This window comes from Mesoplodon bidens (assembly GCF_964165515.1).
Source record: "Mesoplodon bidens genome assembly, chromosome: 5".
Taxonomy (NCBI): Eukaryota; Metazoa; Chordata; class Mammalia; order Artiodactyla; family Ziphiidae; genus Mesoplodon; species Mesoplodon bidens.
In genome coordinates this window covers 3,519,810-3,547,556 of record NC_138161.1, presented here as the reverse complement: position 1 = coordinate 3,547,556, position 27,747 = coordinate 3,519,810, and the positions used below count along the sequence as shown (strand labels likewise).

At 47.8% G+C, this 27,747-nt stretch overlaps 1 protein-coding gene across 3 annotated transcripts in view; it reads left to right on the top strand.

The window, feature by feature from the left end:
- Positions 1 to 27,747, top strand: part of PKNOX1 (PBX/knotted 1 homeobox 1) — a 45,947-nt gene that overhangs the window by 5,271 nt on the left and 12,929 nt on the right. The window contains exons 2-8 of one of the 3 annotated variants that reach the window (XM_081234918.1): positions 11,571 to 11,639; positions 12,594 to 12,700; positions 16,094 to 16,221; positions 18,240 to 18,411; positions 20,223 to 20,393; positions 24,705 to 24,804; positions 25,697 to 25,794. In XM_081234918.1, the coding sequence (XP_081091044.1) occupies positions 12,650 to 12,700; positions 16,094 to 16,221; positions 18,240 to 18,411; positions 20,223 to 20,393; positions 24,705 to 24,804; positions 25,697 to 25,794 (720 nt within the window). In that variant the 5' untranslated portion in view covers positions 11,571 to 11,639; positions 12,594 to 12,649. The remainder of the gene's footprint in view (positions 1 to 11,570; positions 11,640 to 12,593; positions 12,701 to 16,093; positions 16,222 to 18,239; positions 18,412 to 20,222; positions 20,394 to 24,704; positions 24,805 to 25,696; positions 25,795 to 27,747) is intronic. The other 2 variants (XM_081234919.1, XM_081234917.1) reach the window with 2 other exon arrangements.

The window sequence follows — 27,747 nt, the reverse complement described above, 5'->3', positions numbered from 1 at the left end:
TGCTGTGTCTCTTGTGGACATAGGTGGTTGGCTTGGAAATATTTTGGGGGGATAGATTTTAACAGGATTTAACATCTGATTTTATTTGAAGATTAAGCTTCAAGTGGTACCTCCCAAAACCTTGCTTGAAAAATAAAGTGATATCTTGATAAACGTTTTCCTCAGAATGAGTTCTTGACTGAACACCTCCCTGGGATGGGACATGGAGCCAGGATAGAAGGCAGGGGACATTTGACTGGTGTTCTCGAGTGGCAGTCACCTCAACCCTCCCACACACAGAATGAAAATTGATTGCACTGTAGTGACGTACAACTGGTGTCCTGCAAGGTGTCTTGGAAAGGATCTGTTTTTTTGAATATAGAATTTTGAGAGTCTTGGGTTCCTTGACAGCTTTCTTAGCTTTATTAATACACAGGTTTGGTTTAGAAAAGGATCATCAATTAAATGTTTTGGGAAAGATAAGTAACTGCCCCCTAAAATCCAGAGATATAGTGTGTATTGTCTCCCAGCCCTTTTCTGGCTCCATAACCGGCTCTCACAGCCACTAAGACTGAAATTACCCCAGAATTTCTTGCGTTTCTCGGTTAGTGGAATTGGTGGACCTCTTAGAGCAGCTTCTGAGAGCAGCTGGGGAGGTGCCCTGCTGGGAAACTGAAGCCTAGCTGGGTGGGCGTGGCAGCCTGGGAGGGAGGGAGCTGCCTGGCCGCACCAGCGTGTATGTGGATTAAGTGAAAAGTGCAAGAGACTTGACATCACCAAAGCTGAGTCAGAGAGTGCACTGTAGCTGGGGTTATATTTGTCAAGTATAACATGTCTCTTGGGACAGCTAAACTTTAGGCCTGGGGTTGGCAAACTACAGGCCTATGGGCCACGTCCCACTGCGGCCTGTTTTTGTACAGCCCTAGAGCCATACATAGTACATTTTAGAGGAAAAAGAAGATGGGGACTTCCCTGGTGGTGCAGTGGTTAAGAATCCGCCTGCCAATGCAGGGTACATGGGTTCGAGCCCTGGTCCGGGAAGATCCCATATGCCACGGAGCAACTCAGCCCGTGCACCACAACTACTGAGCCTGCGTGCCTAGAGCCTGTGCTCCGCAATGAGAAGCCCGTGAACCGCAATGAAGAATAGCCCCTGCTCGCAGCAACTAGAGAAAGCCCGCGCGCAGCAATGAAGACCCAACGCAGCCAAAAATAAATAAATAAATAAATAAAATAAATAAAAAGGGATATGACTACAGATATGAAAATTTTACAAGTAAGAACATCCATTTACAATTTGATGGCAGTAAACTTGAAAAGCTGTGGATAGTTTATGAAGAAGAAATAAATGATCAGAATTGACCTTGGAGGGACTTACATGGTTACGCAGTGGATAAGACCCCGAGCTCCCAATGCAGGGGGCCCATGTTTGATCCCTGGTTAGGGAACTAGATCCCACATGCATGCCGCAACTGAGAGTTTGCATGCCGCAGCTAAGGAGTCCGCCTGCCGCAACTAAGACCCGGTGCAACTAAATAAATAAATAAGAATTGAACTTGGAGGTAGAAAACTTGTACAGACCAGCAACTTTAGATGAAATGGAGAAGGTAGTCAAGATTTATCTTTTAAAAATTTTTTTAGTAATTCTTTTTTTAAAAAATTTTATTTATTTATGGCTGTGTTGGGTCTTCGTTGCTGTGCACAGGCTTTCTCTAGTTGTGGCGAGCGGGGGCTACTCTTCGTTGTGGTGCACAGGCTTCTCATTGCAATGGCTTCTCTTGTTGTGGAGCACGGGCTGTAGATGTGCAGGCTTCAGTAGTTGTGGCATGCAGGCTCAGTAGTTGTGGCTCGTGGGCTCTAGAGCGCAGGCTTGGTAGTTGTGGCGCATGGGCTTAGTTGCTCTGTGGCATATGGGATCTTCCCGGACCGGGACTCGAACCCGTGTCCCTTGCGTTGGCAGGTGTATTCCTAACCACTGTGCCACCAGGGAAGTCCCAAGATCTATCATTTTTAAAAGGCACTGAAAAGAAAAAAAAAAAAGAAAAGGCACTGGCGTGAGTTAGATCAGACTTTCATGGAACAGATACTTACTGTGTTAAATGTAACAACCATTCACTAACAAAATTACTGTGCACCTGCTGTGTACCAGACATTGCATTGGTGGTGGGGAGTATAATGGTGAACAAAAACAGACACGGCTCCTTCCTGCCAGGAAGTAGTAAAGGCACAAGTTAATGCAAGGCCCATCCGAATAATGTAAGATTACAGCTGTAGGAAGGACTGTAAAAGGAAGGCATGTTTTGCTCTGAGATGTGGGTCAGAGGTCAGGGGCAGCTCTTCTAAGATGGGGATGACTGATGTGAATGGTCCAAGGGAGCAGGAGTGGGCGAGGGGCCGAGGATTAGGATGACCAGTCTAGATGGGGGTGGGGACTGTGCTCAGAGGCTTTGGGGGTTGAGGGAAGCCCAGGGCTCTGAAGAGCCTGGAAGGGCCTGGTGTGCTGGCGGTGTGGGGAGTGGGGTGATGGGGGGCAGGGAGGGAGGAGCGCAGTAAGGACCCAGTCACGCTGAACAGTCGTGCTGCGTTACAAGTTATGATCTGTATCTTGTAGGCCGTAGGAATCCTCTGAAGGGTTTTAAGTGGGTGTGTCTTGATCAGATTTGGGTTTCCAGAAGATCCCTTTGAAGACTTGGAAACACACCCATGTCCACAGAGGGGCTGGTTAAGTAACTGCACTGAGTCTGCTACACTTGTAGTACTCAGTCTGCAGCTGTAAACAGGAGTGAAGGTGATGACAACCTACTGTGAAGCATCTTTAGGATACGGTAAGTGAGAAAAGGAAGGCCCAGAGCTGAGAAGAGCATGCACTTTTATCTGAGAGAGGTGTATAAATATTTGCTTATGATAAAAAAGCTTAAACCCCAGACTAGTTAAAATGGGAGAGGGGACAGGGTTATAGATTAGGTTTCTAAACGTATCTTCTATAGTAAAATTAAATTAAAAGGAGGGGGGAGGACTACCTAAAAATTAAAGCAAAATGAATCAAAAGAATCTAACTAGGGCTCCCTTGCCTCCTTGCTTCCAAGATGACCAAGAAGGAAAAATGGTCACGCCAAAAGGGGCCGAGCCAGCTGTGCCCAATGCATGCCCAAGAATAAGCCCATTAAGAAGTTCGTCATTTGGAACATAGTAGAGGCCGAAGCCATCAGGGACTTTTCCAAAGCAAGTGTTTTCGACACCTGTGTGCTTCCCAAGCTATATGTGAAAGTACGTTACTGTGTGAGCACAGCATGGTAGTCACGAATGGTTCTCGGGAAGCCGGAAGGTTGGAACCCTCTCACCCTGACTTAGACCGGCGGGTGCTGCCCCATGGCCTCCACCAAAGCCCAAGTAAGGAACTAAGTCCTTAAAGACTGAAGAAATACTCTTCTCTGAAAACACAATAACATGGAAATTATACTTAAAAAAAAAGAAAAGAAAAGAGGACTTCCCTGGTGGTCCAGTGGTTAAGAATCTGTGTGCCAGTGCAGGGGGACACGGGTTCTATCTCTGGTCCGGGAAGACCCCACATGTCCCGGAGCAGCTAAGCCTGTGGGCTACAACTACTGAAACCTCTGCACCTAGACCCCGTGCTCTGCAGCAAGGGAAGCCACCACAATGAGAAGCACACGAACCACAACGAACGAAGAGTAGCCCCTGCTCGCCGCAACTAGAGAAAGCCCACGCATAGCAACAGAGACCCAGCACAGCCAAAAAAAAAAAAACCAAGAACCTAACTAGGAATTGAATTGGTGGCTTAAGTGCACAGAGAATTATTATTTCCAGTGACTTCAAAACAAATTGGATTGTACATCTATCCTAGTAGGATAAATCCTGAAGGCAAAGGAACTACAAAGAAATCTTAAACAATTTTTAGTACTTGTATTGTTAGTAGTAATATTCATATTATTTTGAAACTATATATATATATACATATACACACATACACACACATATATAAAATGATAAGTTATTATGTTACTGTCATTTGGAAATTATTTTCGGGGTAAGAAAAGAGATATACAAATATTAATTTGAAGTAAAGTAAATACCCTGTAATCCCAAATTTGAATTGGAGGTATCAGTGTTAATTTGTTTTAAAAAAATTTTTATGAGAAAACATTTCTTATCCCTGTCCATTGGAAAGGCTAGAAACAGTGACCAACCAGTAGCAATGAGCACACAGCACCTAGATAGTGGTTTCTACATATCATTTCCCATTGGAATCAAAGCCCCTTGGATCAATGGCAAAGTCTGGGTTTGACACAGAAAATAAACAATATGAGCCTGGAGTATCTCATTTTACCTGAAAGCAAGAAAGCTATCAAGGATTACTAGTGTGTTAAAAGCTGTAGGAGGTAACTGAAGGGGCTTACATTGGAAAAAGATGGGATAATTTGGAACATCAGAAAATATATACATATATAAAAAAGCTGTACTTATTTTTTACATGTTTAAACCCGTGGATCACAGCCTCACTGGTCACTGTTCGGGAACGCTAGGGAACCAGCACGTTACTCTGAAAATTGATACCAGAGGGAAAGCAGCAAGCCTTAAGAAATCCCATCACTGGGGCTGCAGTGTGGAGAATGGACTTGGGGGATGGGTGGGGTTGGGAAGAGTGGCCATGGGAGAGAGGCCCGGAGGCATATTACGGGGAGCTCAGGGAGTGGAGGTGTGATGGTCCGTGATTGTTTCTAAAAGCTTAGTTGTTGAATCAACACCAGGTGGCTGTTCTCCAAAGTGAAATTCTGGAAAATAAACTTTACGGTTGCAGTTGGGGTCTTCATCGCCCAGCATTTCAACTCTTACATGCTCACAGGTAGTATCGTTACCATGTGCTGGCAACATACGGCGGCTGCATCATGTATTTCTCATACATGTTGATCGGTCAGGAAGGAGGAGTTCCTTTCCTTTTCAGTAATTGTTAGGATATTTTGGAGATGTCTGACTTGCAAACCTTGGCTGTTACTGGGAGATGCCACTTGTACACTTCTTACCACCAGGCCGTCATTTTCTTTAGACTCGTTAATGTTTGCAAAGCAGAGTTACCCGTGTGTGCAGCGTTGAACGTTACATGACTGAAGGTCATTTGTGGTGTGTACCTGGTGGTTCACCTTCTTCATCCATTCTCTTAGTGTTTCGCGTTTTGAATGACACTATAATTCATAGATTGAATTGATGTAATTGACATTTGTAGGCATGAAAGTTGTCAGACTGTCAAACCTTCGCCTGACTTCCTTGTGAGTTCTACAGTTATCTTAGAAACGGTTGCCATAAAACAGATAGACTGCTGGTTACTTCTCCAGCAAAACTGGGTTTATTCGGGACCAACGAAGAATTGACATCTGGGGTCTGCAACCAAGGGGAGCTCGTGCAAGGCCCTGCGTGGCCAGAAGAGGAGGGCTCTGGAGTCGAGAGTCTGCTGGAGGAATGGGGACCGTCCGGTGGCTTTTCACTGCTGGGTGGGGCGGGGCAGTGTCTCCTTGGCTGAGGCCTTGCCAGGCGGGAAGAGGGGTCTGTGCACTTTCTGTCGGGCGGCCCTACTGTCGGGGCGTGGGAGTGCGCCTGCTGGCCTCCCAACTCTATTTAATTAAGGGTTCTGTTTATTAATTTGTACAAGACAGTTCTGCTGTGTTCTCTGAAATAGCACATAGAAGGAACGGCAGGGCCTGGGAGCCAGACAGATGGGCCTCTCAAAGGCGCTCCGCCTCTTTGTACCTATCTGCTCATCAGCAGGGCTCCAGAGACTGCCCAGCGCTCCGGTCCCTGCTGGCGGGGGCACAGGAGGCCGCCCACCTCGCTCTGCTCATGGGTCTGGTGGCCAGGAGTTTGCAAGGGCTGCGGTGGGAACGGCCCGTCTCTGCCCCACAAGGCTGGGGTCCTCAGCTAGGATGGCTGGGTGGCTGAGGGCTGGAGTCTTTCGGAGGGGTTTTCTCAAATCTGGAAGTCGATGCTGCCTGTTAGCTGGGACACGAGCTGGGCCGCTGACCAAAGCACCTCTGCGTGGACTCTCGCTGTAGCCTGGGCTTCCTCACAGTGAGCGCAGGGGGCACCCTGTTTAGTCAGACTTCTTACTTCTGGGGGCTCCAGGAGCGAGTGTCCTGGTGAACACGGCGGCGGGAGCTTCCGCAGCCCTGGAGTCACACAGCGTTGCTCCGGATGCGCTCTCCTGCTTCCCAGCAAGTAGCAGAGTGTAGGCCACGTTGAAGAGGAGGGGACAAAGACCCCCATCTCGGGAGTCGTGTCAGGGTTTGGGAATGTGCTCTAAAAGTGCCTCACTTAGGTCTGGACATATATAGACCCTGGGAAGACATCTCCTCCCTCGTTTTCCTTCCTGCCCTCACTAAGCCCCGCTGTGACGCTGGCAGTGCAAAATGAAGATGGACCCTCCTGGACCAGTTCTCTGTGCGTCTCTGCGTTAGTGTGGGCCGCGTAAACAGGACCCTGACGCGGAGCTCTGATCTTGCGGGAGCTTCTGCTTGGCCCGCCCAGGTCGCCGAGAGTCCGCGTGCCCGTGGCTAAGCGGGGGCATGTGGTTGACCACATACAGTGTGTGTGGGGAGCAGCACCAGAACCCCGGGTTCACCAGCACTTCGCAGCAATTGATTGAGTTCAGAGAGGTGTTTGTAAAAGCATCACAATTCCAAAGCTTTTTGCACCTTTGGTACTTTTCCTTCCAGCCCTGACGAGTCCAGTGTCTCATTTCTGCTGTTATATTGGCCTGTTTACCTGTTCCTGTGCTGTTACCCACTTCTTTTTTTTTTTTTTTTTTTTTTTTTTTTTGGCTGTATGTGGGCCTCTCACTGTTGTGGCCTCTCCCCCTGCGGAGCACAGGCTCCGGACGCCAGGCTCAGCGGCCATGGCTCACGGGCCCAGCCGCTCCACAGCATGTGGGATCTTCCCGAACCGGGGCACGAACCCGTGTCCCCTGCATCGGCAGGCGGACTCCCAACCACTGCGCCACCAGGGAAGCCCTACCCACTTCTTAGTTGTTACTCGTGGCCTTGTAGGATATTTTGAAATTTTTTGAGTTTTTCAAAAACAGCAGGAATCTTGATTGGGATTGCATCTGTGTGTGCTGAGAAAAACCAGTAGACTCTCCATAAGCTGTTAGAAATGTTGGCGGGTACAAGGTTAGCCTGCACAGACTGGGGGCATTTCTTACCCAGCAGTCCACCAGAAAGTATAGTGACAATGAGATACTTTTGACAGTAGCAAGAAAAACCATGAAGTGTTTCAGGATTAATTAACCAGGGCTACAGAAGACCTCCACAAAAACCATCAAACTTTTTTTTTTTTAAATAAATTTATTTTTTATTTTTGGCTGCGTTGGGCCTTCGTTGCACGCAGGCTTTTTCTAGTTGCGGCGAGCAGGGGCTACTCTTGGTTGTGGTGCGCGGGCTTCTCATTGCGGTGGCTTCTCTTGTTGAGGAACACAGGCTCTAGGTGTGTGGGCTCAGTAGTTGTGGCTCGCAGGATTCAGTAGTTGTGGCTCGCGGGCTCTAGAGTGCAGGCTCAGTAGCTGTGGTGCACGGGCTTAGTTGTTCCGCTTGCCGTGAGTTTTTAATGCCCTTTGAAATGAGGCTTTTGAGCTCTTCTCTTTTGAGAAGAGATTATTTGAGGTTATTTTTTATTATTATTTTTTTTTGCGGTATGTGGACCTCTCACTGTTTTGGTCTCTCCCGTTGCGGAGCACAGGCTCCGGACGCACAGGCTCAGTGGCCATGGCTCACGGGCCCAGCCGCTCCGCGGCATGTGGGATCTTCCCAGACCGGGGCACGAACCCGTGTCCCCTGCATCGTCAGGTGGACTCTCAACCACTGCGCCACCAGGGAAGCCCTTGAGGTTATTTTTAAATCAACATTTGTTAAGGCTACAAAGCTACAGGCCTGTTTTTCTCTCTATGATTTTTTGTTAGGATTTATAGATTTCATTTTTCTCTTTATAAGTTTAGTAAATTTTGATCTTTCACCCATAAGAAAGCCTTTGATCAACTCAAGATGATCAGACTACATGTACCATTTTTAATGATCAGTCCCATATACAACTTAAATCTCCTTATGCATTTTGAACCCTAGTTTTAAGTTTAGTAGATACACTTTTCGTTTTAAGCACCTTAAATATCTGACCAAATAAATGAAACCTTCTCAGTAGATCTAGTAACTTAAAATTACACATGTAGTGAATCTCAAGTTCTCAAACTTTCCAAACCTTCTACCAGGAAGTGACGTTCGTTGGATGAGGAACTTGGTTTTGTTCACTGCTGCACCCTCAGGACCTAGAATAGTCCCTGGCAGTCAGTAAACTTGCATAAATGAAGAAATGTTTACAATCTTAGTAAATTTCTTGTGCCTTTTCACTAAAAAAGAAATGTGTAAAATCAGTAACTCAGTTATACTTTTAAATTGGAATCAAGGCTAAAACCTAAGATTAATTTGCCAAATTTTCTTGCGTACTGCAAACAACTTAAATGTCAAATACATAGATTATTCTGGAGCTAAACACAAAAATATTAAAATCTAAATCTCCCACAGGGCTTAGAGACACCACTAAGGCAGTAAGGAAGTCATCTCAGGCGAGTCGGGCTTCTCATCTGGGGGACCACGTGGGCTGGGATGAGGGAAGCTGGGGTGCTGCTGACCTGGGGCCCCCTCCACCGTCTGACCCGCATGCTGCACCTCCTCTTCCTGTCTCTGCGGACTGAGCCAACCTGGACCTTCCCGGACTCACCATCTGCTCTGAGCAGGAAGGCCTTCTCCACCTGGTGGGACTCAGCCAGTCTGTCTACCTCTGGTTCTTCCCTGATTTGTCACTTGTCCTGGACTAGAATGCTTAGAAATATTAAAATGCCTGCCTGTTAGATTTGGCTCACATTTCATTTTTTTGTCTGCCTTTCAGGTCACAACACTAACGCTATCTTCTTAGCTGAGTTTGAGAAGAGTGTAACTTTTTTTTATGGGTAACTGTACATATGGTCAAATTGCCTTCCAAACCAGTTACACGGTTTTTGAGACCTAGGATTCCTTCAGGGTGCTGGGTTTCACTTCATCTTTGCTAGCAAAGTGGTGCACTGTTGTTTTAAAGTTAATAATTGCTAGCTGAGAAAGGATGTATAGTTTTAAATTTTGTATTTCTTTAATTACTTTTAGTTTTAACGTTTCTGTACATGAAAATTGGAAAGTTGTGTTTTCTTCATTTGTGTTAATCTGGCTGGAACTCTTGAAAGGGTACCAAAGTGACAATTTCCATAAATGTGTTCTTTTTTAACTGGATGAAACTTGTAGAAATAAAATGGACAAAAACCGTGTCTCACCCTTAAAGACCATGGTATTGTAAGTCTGTTGGGTTGGCAGTTCTTTGACTTGGATTTTAGAGCCTCGCGTGACGTTAAGAAGTGAAGACAGTTGGAGGAAAGGGAACCCATGTGCACTGTTGGTGGGGATGTAAAGTGGTGCAGCCACTATGGAGAACAGTATGGAGGGTCCTCCAAAAGCTAAATATAGAGCCACCATATGATCCTGCAATCCCACTCCTGGGCGTATATCCGGAGAAAATGAAAACACTGATTCAAATGTTCACAGCAGCACAGTTTCCAGTAGCAAAGATATGGAAGCAACCGAGGTGGCCATCAGTACATGAATGGATAAAGAAGTGGTGTATATGTACACAATGGAGAACGACTCCGCCATAAAAAAGAGTGAAACCCTGCCATTTGCAACAACATGGAGGGACTGGGGGTGTTATGTAAGTGAAATAAGTCAGAGAAAGGCAAATACTGTATGTTGCCCTTATATGTGGAATCTAAGAAATAAACTAGTACCTATAACAAAACAGAAACAGACTCAGAGATGTAGAGAACAAACTAGTGGTTACCAGTGGGGAGAGGGAAAGGGCAGGTAGGGGTAGGGGATTATGAGACATAAACTACTAGGTATAAAATAAACAAGATACAAGGATATATTTTACAGCACAGGGAATATAGCCAATATTTTTTAATAATTATAAATGGAGTATATAACCTTTAAAAAAAGGAGTGAGGACACTGTTGTTGAGTTTGAATATAATAGAAGCTTACTTTTCTATGTAATGGGGGAGAGAATTAGGGATTAATTGATTGTTTAGAAATCTCAAGTTAACCTTGGTTTTCATATAATACCTAAAAGAAGAGTTTTTGCTAAACAAAGATGAGCCTGCTGACCTTTCATCCTTGGGTTGGATGCTTTATTTCCCAGTTAATGGTAGGTTTCCCTTAGTCACTCAGATTCTGTCTTGGGCCTGCCTTGGCCAGGGATGGGAGGGCCTGTAGCTGAATTGCTGAGGTTGCCAGAGGCCTGGACCAGGGCACACGCTTCCTCCCAAGCCCAAGCAGCTCTGCGGGATGACCTTGTGAATTCCGCTGGGGGCTGTTTGCCTGCCCGCTTGCAGGTGCCAGGCAGTGTTTCTGCCCCAACATGGAGGATCATTTTGCTGCAGCCTGGAATGGAGCCTCGCCTGCGGGCTTTGCAGATAGATGGCTGCCGGCAGGCCTGGACCACCCTTTCAGGCGGACAGCGCCATCTGCTGGCAGCTTCTTCCAGGCGCCTTCGGTGTCCTGCGGGAGTGAGACCAGGGCACTCTGTCCCCATCTTTTTACTCAACAAAGTGTTAGTCATATGGAGTTGCCTTTTTTTCCCCCACTTCCTTGCGTGGTGTTCCATTGTAGAGAGAGCATGTATCTTCAAAGCTTTGGACGCAAACTTCAAAATTTTTCCTTTAGGACAGCTGTACCAAGTTATGTCAGATATTGACGTTTTAACCAGGTGGGTAGAGAGAAGGACTGCACATCTATATGTTTTTAAAATGAAACGTTGACTTGTCCCCAGTATTTATTATGGGCATTTTGAAAGCGCCCAGAGTTGGAAGAGTGACCCGCCACTGCCTAGGTCCGGCAGCTGGGGGCTCGGCCGCGCTGTCATCTTGTGGGGCGGGCCGGCGGAGGCTGGAAAGTAACGTGGAGAACTGGCCCCCAGCCGAGACCCACTTGGCTGTGGCTCTGCCTTCTTGGTCTAGGCCCTTCCAGGGCCTCTGCTGTGCATTTTGTTCAGGTCAGCTGCTGGGAAGCCGCTGTCAGGTGGACGCCCGTAGGTGAGCAGCTCGGGCCCCTCCCGGCGCTGGGCTCAGGACCGGCTGGCTCTGGGTGTCCTCGGCCTGGCTCAGCACCACTCCAGTCTGCTTCGGATTCACACAGGTTCACGTGGCCATCCCCTCGCCCCCCCTCGGCGCCTCTCAGAGCCTCCCCTCCGCCTCTCGGCCGGACGCGCCTCTCGAGACCCCTAACGTGATTACCCCTGTAAAGACCCTGTTTCTAAGTAAGGCCCCACTTGCAGGGCCTGGGGGTTAGGACCTGGGCTATCTTGGAGGACACGTTTACACCTCTGCACGTGCTGGCCACGCCCTGACGATTACCGGTCTTGTACTGGTGGCCCAGACTTGCTCGTTCAGAATTCCCCCGTGGGTATTGAGAAGCGTCTCAGACCTTCAGCGTCCCGTCTCTTGCTTTCTCCTCCCAGGCCGCAGAACCCGCTCCCCACCATTGGCTCCACCTCGGGACATGCGGCTCTGCTCTGCCAGTGGCTCAGGTGGGAACTGTCGACCCTCCCTGGACCCGCCCCCCTACCCATCCCAGGCCATCTGCACGCCCTGTGCTCCCGTCAGCCCCCGTCCACACGGCCTCCACCCTCCTTGGCCCTACAGTCCCTCACCTGCCCTGCACGCCGTCAGAGGGACCGTCCTGAGCCGGGAGCCTCAGGGCCCTTCTGGTCAGACCTTCCTGGGGCTTCCCTCCCCCGCCCCAAGAAGGTGCACAGTCTTCACGTGGCCCATGAGTGGGTGTGACCTGCTCCCGTGTCCCCCACTGCCCCCCAACTCTGCTGTCCCTCTGCACATGGCTCTGCTGCCCTCCTGTCTGCGGGGGGCACAGGTGGCATCCCCACCTGGTTTCTCTCGTCTCATTTACCTGTGTGCGTGGTGACAGGTGAATGACAGCGTTCCCACCTTTGCATCGCGTGCAGATGTGAGCTGATGCCCGGCGCAGCCTCCCTGAGCTCACCTGTGTCCTTCCTGCCTGAGGTCGGCCTCCCCGGGCTCAGTGTCAGTGCGCCTGCCCCGTCACGCAGCCATGTGGCCCGCCAGCTGCGCGCTCACCCTCTGTCGTGTCACCCCGCCCGAGCGCCCCTGCCCCTCCGTGTGCTGCCTGGCCTTCCTCTTATTTGTGGCCCCGGGAAAGCGCCAGGGCCCAGGACAGTGTCCCTCACGTGTAGACATTACTAGGCATTTGCTGGGTGAGTGAAGGAATAAAACCCAAATGCCTGGAGACGTGATAACGCGTCCAGGCCCGGGGCAAGTACAGACACGCAGTCGCCAGGCAGGTGCGGGGCTGCTGAGTAGGATTTGGCTTATACCGCAGTGTGAAGGATGGTTTTCACTCTCCAGGTGAAGATGTGTATTTAAAAAGGTATACGGGTGCTGTGGAATAAGGGGACAAGAAATGCTCTGAGTTATTAACCGATGCTTCTCTGCTTTTGTCTTCCCAGACACCGTTTGCTTTTGACTCAAGATGATTTGATGTTTTATAAAGAACTCACTCACCATGATGGCTACACAGACGTTGAGCATAGACAGCTATCAAGATGGGCAACAAGTGAGCGCTGGCGCCCTGTTCCACGTCCTAAGTAGTCAGCCGACCTAGTACTGAAACGCGAAGAGTACCTTGTGTGTCACAAGCTAGTTTCCGTGAGGGTGCAGCTTCAGTGTTGAACGTTTGGTGCATTTATTATATCTTGGTGCTCAGAAAGATGAGCTGTAGAATTGTTCAAATAATTTCCTAAATGACACCGAGATTGCCAGTAATTCTGAGTCCCCTCAGTCATAGTTTCTTGGGAATTGACCTTTCTCACGTCAGTGTTAGTAAGTATCGTTGCTCTTAAAGGTTGTGGTGATTATCATGGACTCCCGTGGTGCCCAGTTGCTGGCCTGCGCGGGAGCTGTGCGGTTTCGTTCCCCGGCATGTGGGTGGCAGAGGGGACCATCCGATGGCACGTGGGGTGCAGCTGCGGTGTTGTCTCTACGTCTCCTGCCCCTGCAGGAGACGGTCATGACGCTCGGCTCCCTGCTCAAGGGTTTAGGGACCGCCCCCCCAAACCTGGGGCGCCTTGCCCACCTGTCACTCCCCACTCGGTGTGACTCAGGGGGTGTGTAGGACCTGAGCTGCAACCCTGTCCCCTTCCCAAGTCGGGTCTTCCCTTGATGGACAGTTTTGTTCCATTCCTGGGATGTTTCCTGTTGCAGTGATTTTGGTTTTGTTGATTTAAAAAAATGTTTTAAGTGTTTTTGCTTCTTAGAGGTAGGGAATTGTATTTCAGGCTGCTCTCTTCACCAGGAAGTCCTCTGATATTTCCAAGAGATTTTGCTTCTCAGATGCACATCTAACGATGTCCCTGCTTTCCCTGGGCCCTGCGGTGGCTCCTCGTGGACTCCCTGCCCGGAGGGCCCTACGACTTCACAGGCTCTCACCTCTGCCTGCCCCGGGGCCCTGGCTCTGGTTGCCCCTGGGCTCTGCTTCGCTCTGTCCTGCAGGTCTTTGCTTCACCCCGCTTTCTGCGAGGACCCCCCACTGGCCCTGGTTACCCCCACGGCCCGCTCCCCACCTGCCACCCGCTTCCCGGTCCCTTCCTCTGATCTTTGTTCTCCATCCGTGGCAGTGATCACCTTCCGACACACCCTGTTACGTGTCCGTCTCCCTCCAGCTGGTCCCTGCCCTGATGCAGGGAGTCCAGGGCAGGGCTGGGCGCAGCGGGGAAAGGCCTCGCTTGTAACAGCTCAGCACTTCCCGTGACGTGGAGAACCGCTTGTGAGCATTCCTTTCAGTAAGCATTTGATCTTCTACAGTACAGACAGACCGCATTTACTTAGCCGGTCCTCTGGTTGAACATTTAGATGCCTCTTTTTTCACGATCATTTTTTTAAAATCCTGAAATAAATCCTTTAAGGCTTTTTTTTATAGTACTGTCAGACTTCTCTCCAGAAGGACTGTGTTTGATTGGGCTTTAGTCAGTCGCTTTTGGCTTTTGTTTTTTGTTTTTTGTCTGCATTGGGTCTGGGGCAAGCAGGGTCTACTCTTCGTTGCGGTGCACGGGCTTCTCATCGCGGTGGCTTCTCCTGTCGCGGAGCATGGGCTCTAGGTGCACAGGCTTCAGTAGTTGCGGCACGTGGGCTCTAGGCGCGCGGGCTTCAGTAGTTGTGGCTTGCGGGCTCTAGAGCGCAGGCTTAGTAGTTGTGGCGCACGGGCTTAGTTGCTCCACGGCATGTGGGATCTTCCCAGACCAGGACTCGAACCCATGTCCCCTGCATTGGCAGGCGATTCCTAACCACTGCGCCACCAGGGAAGTCCCACTCAGTAGTTGTGGCGCACAGGTTTATTTTTTTAAGAGAGAAGCAATTCCCAAGTATACTGTTCCATCTAAAGGCAGCAGAATGGAAGTAACCTGCTCACTCTGGCCTGTTGGAGAGTTGAGAACAGGGCCTGAGCCCGGACCTGAAGGGCTGCTCTCTCGGCTGCAGCCCCGAGCACCAGGCTGGGTTCCTGGCAGGATGCAGGCTCTCCCATCTCCGTGGATGAGCTTCCCCCCACCCCCCCACCCCACCACAGGTTCCCCAACAGGCTGCTTCCTTGAGGGATGGGGGTGGCAGTTGTGGGCGGGGCAGGTGGATCCCAGATACCCCAGTCCTGAAGAAGCCGAGGAGGGTGGTGATCTGCTCAGGGATAACAAGAAGTTTACTGTAGCGATTTTGTTTTATTTGTAAACTGAATTCTTTATGTTGAAGGATTTAAATCCTTTTCCCCTAAGTTACAAACAACAGCCAGTTTAAAGCAATTTCAGTGGTAATATCTTTAAGGCTTCCTCTTACGTTTAACACTTTCTTTAAACACCGCTGGTCTTTGCTTTCTGGATGCAGTAGCTTTCCTTAACATTAAAAAAATTTTTTTATTTATTATTTTCGGTTGTGTTGGGTCTTCGTTGTGGTGTGTGGGCATCTCATTGCGGTGGCTTCTCTTGTTGCGGAGCACGGGCTCTAGGCGCGCAGGCTTCAGTAGTTGCAGCACGCGGGCCCTAGAGTGCGCAGGCTTCAGTAGTTGTGGCTCGCGGGCTCTAGGGTGCGTGGGCTTCAGTAGTTGTGGCACATGGGCTCAGAAGTTGTGGCTCGTGGGCTCAGTAGTTGTGGCACACAGGCTTAGTTGCTCCGCAGCATGTGGGATCTTCCCGGACCAGGGCTCGAACCCGTGTCCCCTGCATTGGCAGGCAAATTCTTAACCACTGCATCACCAGGGAAGTCCCTGTAACATTTTTATAGCTTGTGTATTCCTGAGTTTAAGGATAGGTAAGGGAGAATTTCAGCCCTGTCACAAATATGGAGCATCTTGGGTTTGAGTTGTTTTTGTGACAGGATAAGAAAGCTTGGATTATTTGTTTGTTCTTCTCTTCCTGCCACGTTACTCAGTGTGAGGACAGAGAACAAGGAGAGGCAGACGAGAAAGACTACACGTGTACCAGTTCCCTTCAGGGATGTAGAGTTATTACGGTTCTGAAAATCATAAGCATTTCACAGATATCGGTCCTCTCAACTTTTAAATGTTTTGGAAATTTGACCTTTGTTTTAGCCACTTAGAAGCACATTAAATTCAAAGGAGTTTGTTGGTAGTATTCTTTACGTATTATTGCCTGTCATGTAACTGTCTGGCAGCTTACCATTCCACTGCATTTCTGTTTGAGAATAGAATACAGTAAGTCCCCTGCATACGAACGTGTTCCTTTCCAACAGCAAGTTCGTGTCCAATTTGTTCATAAGTCCAACAAAGTTAGCCTAGGTATCCAACTAACACAATTGGCTATATAGTACTGTAGTGTAATAGGTTTATAATCCGTTCGCATCTTTGAAAGTTCACAACTTGAAGGTTCGTACATAGGGGACTTACTGTACTTGGTAGCAGCTTATTTTCTTTTTAGTAACTAAAGTCCTCTTCCTCCTTTCACAGATGCAAGTAGTAACAGAGTTAAAAACGGAGCAAGACCCCACCTGCTCTGAACCGGATGTGGAAGGAGTGAGCCCTCCCCCTGTGGGGTCCCAGACCCCGATGGACGCAGACAAGCAGGCCATTTATAGGTAGCAATGAGATGTGAAGCGTGTGGGTGTTCAGAGGAGTAAAGAGAACGGAAAATCTGGTTAAGTGGAACGTGAGCTATTAGCCAGGCAGAGCAGTGAGGCATGATGTGATAACTACTGGGGTGAAAGTTTTCTCAGATTACAATGTTATTCCTAATATCTTTTTTAAAAAGTTTTGGAATATAAATCTACATTTTAGTCAACCTTACAAAACGCAATCTTCAGGCCCAGATAGTTAGTTGTACTGGAGAATTCTACCAAAAAGAAGGAAAAGCAGTAAGTCGACACAGTCTTTTCCAGAAAATAGAAGAAGAGGGAATGTTTCTGAACTCATTTTATGAATTGAACATCACTCTGATACTAAAGCCAGACAGAGACAATATAAAAAAAGAAAAAACTAAAGACTAGTATGCCTCATGAACTTTGGCATAAAAAGCATTCATAAAATATTAACAAATAAAATCCAGTAACATGTAGAGAGAAGAATATTTAGTGACCAAATGGAGCTTATTCCAGGAATATGAGACTGGTTCACCATTCAGAGATCAACCAGTGAGACCCACAACGTGATCATATCAAGTGATGCAGAAAAGCATTTGACAGAAGTCAACAGCCAGTTATGATTAAAAACTGTCAGTGAAGCAGCAATAGAGGGGAACTTTCTTAGCCTGATGTAGGGAAACTACGAAAGAACCCTGCAGCTCGCATCATACTTAATGGCGGAAGATGGAATGTTTTCCCCCATGTTTGGGGATAAGGCAGAGGTGTCCACCCTGACTCCTGTTCAGCTCTGTAATGGACGTTTAGCCAGTTCACTGAGGCAAGACAAAGAAAGAAAAGGTATATCAGGTTAGAAAGGAAGAAATAAAGCTGGCTTTGTGCACAACTGACATGATTGTCCACATATAGAAAATCCCAAAGAGTGTACCAAAGAACTTCCAGAACTAAATAAGTGAGTTTAATTAGGTCACAGGTTGCAAGGGCAACACACAGAAACCAATCCTATTTCTCTACCAGTAATGTACAATTAGAAACTGAAATTAAAGAGAAAATACCACTTTCGAGAGCTCCAAAAAAATGTAGGTATAACTCTAATAAAGCACATACAAAACCTTTATGTTGAAAACTATAAAATGCCAATGGAAGCAGTCAAAGGAAACCTAAATAAAGGGCATACGATGTTCATGGATTGGAAGACTCAACATAGTAATGACGTCATTTCTCCTAAAATTGCTCTATAGCAATTATAATTGAAGTTGTAGCAGGATATTTCTGTACATATAGACAAGTTATTTCTAAATTTTATATGGAAGTCAAAAGAACTAGACCAGCTAAAACAATTTTGAAAAGAAGAATAAAGTTGGAAGAATCAGTCTACCTGATTTTCTCAGTGGAGAAAAGGTGGAGTTTCCAACAAATTGTCCAAGTTGGAACAATTGGACATCAACTTGCAGAGAGAAGATCCTTGACCTAATCTCACATCCTTTACAAAAATCTACTCAAAATGGAGTATGGATCTAAAAGTAAAATTTAAAACTGTCCAACTGGTGTTAACCATACAGTGAAATATTATGCAGCCATAAAAAAGAATGAAGTACTGTTACATGTTACAACACTGATGAGACTAGGAAACATCATGCTAAGTGAAAGAAGCCAGACACCAAAGGTCACATAGTATATGACTCCATTTATATGAAATGTCTAGAATTGGCAAATCTGTAGAGACAGAAAGTAGATGAGTGGTAGCCTGGGGCTGGGGTTTGGTGGAAAATGGAGAGTGACTGCTAATAGTTACAGGGTTTCTTTGGGGGATGAAAATACTATAAAATCGACTGTGGTGATGGTTGCACAACTCTGTAACTATACTGAAATCTGTTGCATTATAAACTGTAAACAGATGAATTATGTGGTGTGTGAATTATATCTCAGCAAAGCTGTTATATAAAACATTGCATATGTACATACTAAAACATTTTCATGAAAGTGTAGAACACATATTTTAAAATTTTTCCCCCCAGGCATCCACTATTTCCATTATTAGCTTTGTTGTTTGAAAAATGTGAACAATCTACACAGGGCTCGGAAGGCACAACTTCTGCCAGTTTTGATGTGGACATTGAGAACTTTGTAAGGAAGCAAGAGAAGGAAGGAAAGCCCTTCTTTTGTGAAGATCCAGAAACTGACAATTTAGTAAGTAAAATACATGTTTCTAATTTTTATTTCTTCTAAATTTAATCTGTTCGATAAATTTTAAATTTCTAATTAGAACTTCAGATTGTTTGTGACTCTACCAAAGGGGAGAACTGTACAATTCATGAGATAGTTTTCCGTGTGTGACTTGAATGTCGCCAGGTCTCCAGCCTTCTCTGTTGACCCCTTCCTGTAATAATCCAACAGGATGGCTTGAGCCTGCATCCTGAGTGGGCTGGGGGTTCAGTCCCTCCCGTATGTTCAGGAAGGTCCACTGGGATCGGCGTGCCCTGTGTCTTGCTTCCTGGGAACGTGTCTGGGCCCAGCTTCAGGTGTTGGCTCTTCCCTGATCGTGGACCACAACTTTGTTCTCCAGGACAGCTCTGTCTGGAGGCTGGCACTGGTGGTGGGTGACAGGCTGTGTGACGACTCGGAGCGGCCTGTGAGCACAGAGCAGGGACGTGAGTGTGGAGCAGGGACGGACCTATCAGGGGTCCGACACCCCTCACGGCCTCCCTTAGGCTTTCAGTCTGAAGCCAGCCTGGCTCACGCAGGTGCCCCCCTCCCAGGTCCAGTGCTCCAAAACCCTGGGTTCTCTGTGCTTCCCGAAAGCAATGGAGAGTTCCTTGGGCTGACATCACTGCTGTGCCCAAGGGGAGCGGCATCCTTAAGCACCGGGCAGCCCTGGCAGCCTGTGTCTGGGGCTGGATTCCCACTAGAGTTGGCCAGTTCCCAGACCAGAACCTTAGGCCCCTCATCAGCAGGAAAGGGTCTTTGGAAAACTTTTCCCTGAATAAATGGCCTTGGTCTTAGGTGCTATTGTTTTTAATTTTTCATTAATATTCAACCCTTACAGCCAAGGAGATCTTACAGGTGAGGTGTCTGACTTCGAGTCTGTCTCCTCTTCTTCGAAATGGGACCAACAGTGCCTGCCTTTTGGGGACGAGGACCAGATGCTCCCTCTGCCTCTGCATCTCTGCTATGCGGCCAGCAGCGAGGAGGGCACGGGGGTAGCCAGCATGGGCCAGGCCGGCAGGGACCAGGGCTCTCCTGCCTGGTGCCCTAGCACGGGGCCTAGCAGAGCTTGATGCTTGGTCATTCTCACTACTGACTGGCTGACGGGTTCACTCCACAGAGACGTGTGAACTGTCCCCACCAAGGTCACGGGGAAGGAGCTGAGTTTTAGGCTGTTCGTTCACAGGAAGTGGTGTCTATGCTAATGGTTCATCGCTAGTGTCAGTCATCTACCGCTGGAAGACGAGTTACCCCCAAATGTAGTGACTTTGTATAAAACCGAAGAACTTTTAGAAAAATTGTAAGAGAAAATCTTTAGGATCTGGGGCTAATCTAGGGGTAGGCAGAGTTCTTAGACTTGATGCCAAAAGCAGAATCCATTAAAAGCGGAGTTGGTAAGTTGAACTTCTTCAAAATTAAGAACCACCCGGGAGGCGCATACGGATTCATCCCCATTTACAGATGAAGGAGCAGTAGCAGGGCGAGGGTGAGTCGCTGGGCGAGGCCAAGGTCGAGGCCCGGCTGGCTCCCGGAGCTGTGACCGCCTCTGTCCCGGCACGCCAGGTGGAGCCGAAACAACAAGCCCCAGGTCAGTGGGGCTGGAGTGCGTGGTGGTTCTGCATAGTATCTGGTGTCTTGCTCCTCCTGTTACTGGCGGTACAGGACTCCTCGGCTGGCTCATAACCAAGCTGAGTCATAACCAAGCTTATAACCAAGGAGAGTTGTGTGGTGATAATGATAACTTACCGTCATGCTCCCTTTTTCTGGTCTGAAAGTCTTCATTTTCTTGCTTCTAGATGGTAAAAGCAATCCAGGTTCTGCGTATTCATCTTCTTGAGCTGGAAAAGGTTAATGAACTCTGCAAAGATTTCTGCAGTCGCTATATTGCTTGTCTAAAAACGAAAATGAACAGTGAAACTCTCCTGAGTGGGGAACCTGGCAGCCCGTACTCCCCTGTCCAGTCCCAGGTATTTACGGCGGGCCCTGTGCTCCTGCTCGCTCCCTGCAGCGTCTGCAAGGGTGAAACGTGCTGATGTCTGAGGCCACCAGCCCTTTCAGGATTGTGGGGCTGCCCTCTGCTCTTCTGCCCTGAGGATCCTCTAGGTCTCTGAACGTGGCCTGTGCTGGGAATGTGTTCCCTCGGGCCAGAGAGAGAGCCCACCTGGGCTTCGTGCCGTGAAAAAGGGAGGCTTCACTCTGTGTCCTGGACCCTGGAGCCCATGTTTCTGGAGGCCAGAGTAGCAGTCATTTCTTTCTAATTCTTTTTTTTTTTAATGAATTTTTAAGATTGTGGTAAAATACACATAACACAAAACTTACCATTTTAACCATTTTAAAGTGCACAGCTCAGTGGCATTAAGCACGTTCACATTGTTGTGCAACCATCACCACTGTCCTTTCCAGAACGTTCTCACCTTCCCAACCTGAGACCCTGTTCCACTGAAACACTGACTCCTCCCTCTCCCTCCCCCTCCCCCCCCCAGCCCCTGGCCCCCACTATCCTGCTTTCTGTCTCTGTGACCTTGACTCCTCTAGGTACCTTATGTAAGGGCAGTTATACCATGTTTGTCCTTTTGTGTTTGTCTTATTTTACTTAGCATAATGTCCTCAAGTTCATCCATGTTGAAGCACTGTAATATTTAGCCATTCTGAAGGGGTGTAGTGACATTTCATTGTGGTTGTAATTCGCATTTCCCTGATGGCCAGTGATGTTGACCATCTTTTCATGTGCTTACTTCCCATCTGTATATCCTCTTTGGTAGAATGTCTGCTCGTGTCTTTTGTCCATTTTCTAATTGGATTTTTAAAAAATGGTTGACCTTGGAGAGTATTCTAGATGCAAGTCCTCCATTGGATATATGGTTTGCCAATACTTTCTCCAAGTCTCTAGCATATCTTTCCATCTTCTTAACAGGGTCTTTTGTAGAGCAAACCTTTTTCATTTTGATAAAATCCCACTTATCAAATTTCTTTTTATGAGTCATACTTTCAGTGTCAAGTCTAAGAACTCTTGGCCTAGCCCTAGGTCCCAAAGATTTTTCTCTTATTTTTTTCCTAAACGTTTTATATTTTACATTTAAATCCATGGCCCATTTTCAGGTTTGGTTTTTCTTGCCTATGTTCGTCCATTTGCTCCAGCACCATTTGTTGAAAGGGCTGTCCTTCCTCCATGGAATTGCCTTTGCACTATTGTCAAAAACTAGTTGGGCATATTTGTAGGCCCTGTTGCTATGTTCTCTGTTCTGTCCCATTGATCTGTGTATCTAGACCGTAGAGTCTTGATTCCTGTGGCTATATAAGTCTCAAAATTGGGTAGATGGATTCCTCCTACTTTATTATTTTTCAAGATTATTTTAGTTATTCTAGTTCCTTAGTCTTTCCACATGAATTTTAGAATAATCTTGTCTATATCTGCAAAAAAATGTTACTGAGGTTTTGACAGGAGTTGCGTTAAACCTGTGTGTCATCTTGGGGAGAGTTGACACCTTTACCGTGTCGACTCTCCCAGCCCACAGTCGCGGCGCTCTCTCCACTAATTTACTCTTCTGTGATTTCTTTCATTAGTGTTTTCTCGCTTTTGACATGAAATTCCTGCACACGTGGTTTTAGAATTATACCTAAGTATTTCACTCTTTTGCACAATCGTAAATTGTATTATATTTTTAACTTCAGAGTCCATGCCAATATGTAGAAATCCAGTTGATTTTTGTATCCTTGTCTTGTATCCTGGGACCTGGCTGAACTTCCTTATTAGTCCTAGGAGATCCTTTTTGTAGATTCTTTAGGATTTTCTACCTGTTTAGTCTTGGCATCTGCAAATAGGGACAGTTCTATTTTTTTCCCTTCTGATATATATACTTTCTGTTTCCTTTTCTTGCCTTATTGCTCTGGCTGGAACATCCAGTACTACCTTGAATGGGATTGAGGGGACATCTTTGCCTTCTTCCCAGTCTCGGGGAATAGTGGTAGGTTTGTTTTTTTTCTAGATGCTCTTTATCAGGTTGAGGAAGTTCCCTTCTATTCCTATTTTTCTGAGAGTTTTTATTATGCTGAATTTTGATAAATGCTTTCCTGCATAGATTGATACGTGATTTTTCTTCTTTCATCTATTAATATGGTAGATTTACATTACTTGATGTTTTTTGAATATTGAGCAAGCTTTGCATTCCTGAAATAAACTCCACTTGGCCCTGGCACATAATTCTTTTTGTATAGATTCCTGAATTCTGTTTACTAATATTTTGTTAAGCATTTTTGTGTCTATATTGAGGGATATTCATCTGTAGTTATCTTTTTCAGTACAGTCTTTGGCTAGGTTTGGTATCAGGATAGTATAAGCTTCATAAAATGAATTGGAGAATGTTCCCTCCTCTTCTGTTTTCTGGAAGAAATATGTAGAATTGGTTAATTGTGTTAATTCTTCTTTAAATGCTTGATAGAATTCTCCAGTGACACTACCTAGACCTGGAGATTTCTTTTTTGGAAGTTTTAAAATTACTAATTCAGTTTCCTTATTAGTTATAGGGCTATTCAGATTATCTGTTTCATGTTGGATTTTGTCTAAGCTGTCAAATTTAAGTGTGTCGAGTTATTTACAGTAGTATTCCTTTTTCATCTTTTGATATCTTCAGGGTCTGTAGTCATCTCCCCTGTTTCATTCCTGATACCGGTAATTTGTTTTTTTCTCTTTTTTTACTCTGTCCGTCTTACTAGAGGTTTGTCACTGTATTGATCTTTGCAAAGAACCAGCTCTTATTTCATTGATTTTTGTTTTTCTATTTTCAATTTCATTGATTTCTGCTTTAATCTTTATTATTTCCTTCCTTCTGCTTGCTCTGGTTTCATTTTGCTCCTCTTTTTCTAGCTTCTTTTTTTTTTTTTTTTTTTTTAATTTTATTTATTTTTGGCTGCACTGGGTCTCCGTTGAGTTGCGCGGGCTTCTCATCGCAGTGGTTTCTCTTCCTGCGGTACGCGGGCTTCAGTAGTTGTGGCACACGAGCTCAGTAGTTGTGGCTCACAGGCTGAGTAGTTGTGGCCCACGGGCTTAGCTGCTCCGCAGCATGTGGGATCTTCCCGGACCAGGGCTCGAACCCGTGTCCCCTGCATTGGCAGGCGGATTCTTAACCACTGCGCCACCAGAGAAGCCCTCTAGCTTCTTGATGTGGGAACTTAGAATACTGATTTGGATTGCTTAATTTTATTTTATTTATTTATTTATTTTTTGCGGTATGTGGGCCTCTCACTGCCATGGCCTCTCCCGTTGCGGAGCACAGGCTCTGGACGCGCAGGCTCAGCGGCCATGGCTCATGGGCCCAGCCGCTGTGCGGCATGTGGGATCTCCCCGGACCGGGGCACGAACCCGTGTCCCCTGCATCGGCAGGCGGACTCTCAACCACTGCGCCACCAGGGAAGCCCTGGATTGCTTAATTTTTATTCTGACCAAGTTTATATAGCAAACTTTATATAGACCTACCAAAGCTTATACGTTCAAATGGATGTGATACCCACAGAGTAATTGTCGTTGAAGGATATCTACTTAGGCTATTTAACCGCTCACATATCTGGGTGCCTGCTGTGTGCCAGACCCTGTGCTGGATGCCAGGTGCAGAGATCCGTCCCTCGCCAACTCCCAGTCCAGCCATCACAGGAAATGGATAAATTGGCCCATTTGGATCTGACTTCAGATGGGTAGATTCTCCGACATGGTATTTACGGACATTTGCATGGAGCCTGCAGTAGGCCAGGCCCAGACCCAGCACCCCACAGACGTGGACACTGGGGGCTCCAGTGTGCCCTGTGCTGTGGGAAGGGCAGGTACAGGCTTTGCCCCCGGGGGTGACTCCCCAGCCTGTGGCATCATCTTTTGAATAGCTCATCCTGTCCAGGAGGCTTTGGTTCTTGGAAAACTCTGAGCCAAGTTGAATGGAGAAGGTGTGTGACTCGATCAGGTAATTTTAGTCTTCCTAGTTATATCTCCAGGGCTGTAGGGTGTGTTTAATATGCTGATGAGGTGAAAGATAATCTTTTGGAAGCTAAATTGAAACTAATATCTCAGTATTGATCATATCATATTTAACGTTCAGTCAGTTTGGCATCTCTTGCTTCCAGATATGTCTGTAACGCATGCCTTACGAAGGCTTGTCCTCCGATGATGCTCTTTGCCTCAAGCATCTTTCCTTTACTGACGATGCCATTATGCCACGTGTTTTGGAGTTTTAAACATGGGTTTTCTGTTTTCTGATAACATAACCCATTCGCTGTGTGTTTATGACTTACAGCAGATTCAAAGCGCCATCACAGGAACTCTCAGCCCCCAAGGAATCGTGGTGCCAGCATCCGCTCTGCAACAGGGGAATGTCACCATGGCAACCGTGGCAGGTATGACGACAGAGAAAAGGACACTTTCCTTGAGCTTTTGCAGAAAGAAGTCCTTTATATTAGAATGAAGAAGTGCATAAACATGGTTTCTAATTAATGCCAGTTCCCGATACAGGAGTGTCAACGTCTAGAGCTCTTTGAATGCCTGGCTCTTGTTCATTCTCAGTAACAAATATTTTATACAAATTGGGTTTCCCTCTCAAAAAATATTGGCAGGAAAGGTTTTATATGGGAGTTGAAAATATATAGCAAAAACCAACAGAAATTTTCAAATAACATAGTTTTTAATTGTGCTCTTAGCAGCACCTGGAGAACCTTAAGTAGCGTCATTAATCGATGATAAGCAAATGAAAGTGCAGCCTTAGTGTCAGTATTACTTGTTATGGATGCACCCGGGAGCTCTAGAATCTGTCCTCTTCCTGTGATGGTTTTTCTTATACGTTGCGCATACAGAACCCTCATGAAAATGGAATGGGCCCAGAAGGAGGGGGAGAAATTGAACTAAAACCCTCCACATAATCACACAAAGGGAAACCTCCGCAGGAAGATGAAAGCACGTTGGATGAAAAAAATAACTAGAATAAAAATATTTGTTATCTAACGCCTTTGGCCAAGTCCTTTAATACGTGCCAGGAAATGGAGGCGAACAAAGGAGGGGGCTCACAGACTGCCCCCCAGCCACCCCGCCCTGTGTTGTCTCATGAGAAGCCTTGGCTGCGCGCCCCGCCCCACCGCCCAAGTGAAAAGTCAACTAGCAAAGTGCTGTTGACCGTTCAAAATGATTTTCAAAGCTCACAAGCTACAGATTTTGTTCTTTCGGTGAGCACACCGAGAAGAGCGGGTATAATCGTTGGGACTGGAGAGTGACTCAGCTTTTCGGGTCCCTTTCTAGGCGGCACAGTCTATCAGCCGGTCACCGTCGTCACTCCCCAAGGCCAGGTAGTGACACAGGCGCTGTCGCCCGGCACCATCCGGATCCAGAACTCCCAGGTGCGTGAGCTGGCCCCGCGGGGTGCTTGGGGGCGTGTTAGCACAGGTGTGGGGGCACAGGCGGCCCGGGCTCCAGCCGTCCCCTCGGCGTGAAGGCCATTCGGGCGGTCTCCAGTTAACCTGAATGTCGGTGTCGTGCGTCTTCTTCACGGTTCATCTTCTGCATTGTTGCAGACAGAGTTCAGAGAAGCCTAAGGAAGGAGGAGAAGGTCCCCCAGGATCCCTCCCCGCGAGGGGCCACTGCTGTCCCGTCTAACGTGGGGCTGTGTGGTTGTCTCCACTTCAGGAGGGCGGAGGCTGTGTAGACGCACCCTGCCTGGACCCCCGGAAGTTCACCCTGACCCAGGCCTCCAGCTGAGGGGGTGGGCTTGGGCCGGTAGAAGTGCCAGCGCTGGCAGTGCCGGGATGTGCCCCAACCTGGGGGTCGTCTTACCCCCTCTGTGCCTTTGTGGTAACGTGAGACCAGTCCCCTCTACGTTCTAGGGATATACACACATTTTTTTAAGTTTTTACACTTAGCTAGGTTTAAATTGGAAGCAGTGTTTTCGCCATCAGTTCTTATTTAAGACCATTGATTCATTCTTTATGTTAGTTCTTTGTCTTCGGCCTGCACAGATGCTTTGTACATCCTTGTTAGCCACTTTGAGGCCCGGCCTTGGGGATGTCAGTGTTTTCTTAAATCAGAAGCAGGTGTGAGAGGGCCTGGGGCAGGGGCCGCCTGGGCACACCCGGGGCCAGGACACGAGGTGGCCCCCAGGCCCAGCCACGGGGAGTGAGGGTAGGCGCCCCCAGCGCCGGCCCGCCATCCCCAGCCAGCCCGCCAGCCCTGAAGTTTTCCATTCACAGCGGCTGGGAACAGAAAGCTGGTCTTCAGAGCGTTTCCTGGCCTCACAGTGAACTGTTTTTAGAGGAAGGAAACACCGTGAAGTCCAGTGCTTACTTGTACAGTGGAGGCTCATTCGTTCTGCTGTTTAAGGAAGAGTTTGACCGAGTTTACATAGCAGACGTGCAGAGTTTGGGTCACGTCTGCGGAGCCCCTGCTCCCTGAGGCTGCTGGCCAGGAGCCGCCTCTGCTCTGGTCCTCGGTGACCCCGCAGCCCACCCTGCACTTGTCCCCTCCCCGTCACAGCCCCGGCGTGTGTCCCTGGCAGGGCGGCAGGGCTGGGGAACCGGAGAGACAAGCCCGGCGCAGGGCCGGCGGGGGGGTTCACGGAAGAGTAAATAGACCGGCTGGGGCCCGGCTGGGGCGTTCCGTGACCAGGGAGCCCTCGCGTGTAGGTACGTGATCCTGCAGAGCTGTTGTGGCCACTCCGGGCGTTGTTCCTTCTCATTTGGCCGACGTCTGGGTCCTTGCTGGGCTGCAGGTAGTTAGGGTGAGTCTCCCTCAGCAGTGACGGCTTCTGTGTTCCAGAAACTGGAGGTCAGGAAAGCGCGTGGCTGTCTCTGACGGCGCACGGTGGTGGCCGGCCCCTCCCCGCGCCGGGCGCATTGGCCACGGGGGCATTTTCTGACCTGGCGTCGGTCACACGGAGGAGCCGGACGCTCTTCCTGGGCTGGGCCATCTCTACAGAAGAGCCCCCGTTGTGCTCGTAGTACATACTCATTTAAAAGCACTTTTTTCCGAGAAAATAAGAAGTAGGCAGGGCAGTGAGATTCCACCGATTTCTCCTCGCCCCACCCTGCTCCCCTTTCCCGGGACAGTCTTATGTGTACAAAACCGTTATTCGTATGGTTCGGGGTTGTGCTGTTGTCTGACGCGTGACAAGTTTTCGCCTCCTTTTTGCGATTTACAGCGATGCTTGACTCTCTGGTATCAGGTCGCCCTGCGCCCGCGTTGTTGAGAGGCCTGGATCAGACCTTGCTCCCCTTGGGCGACCGCTTTCAGGCCTCCTGGCCATTGCTTCTGCCATTCCCTCCGTGTTTGAAATAGAATCCCCTCTCCTAACTCACCCG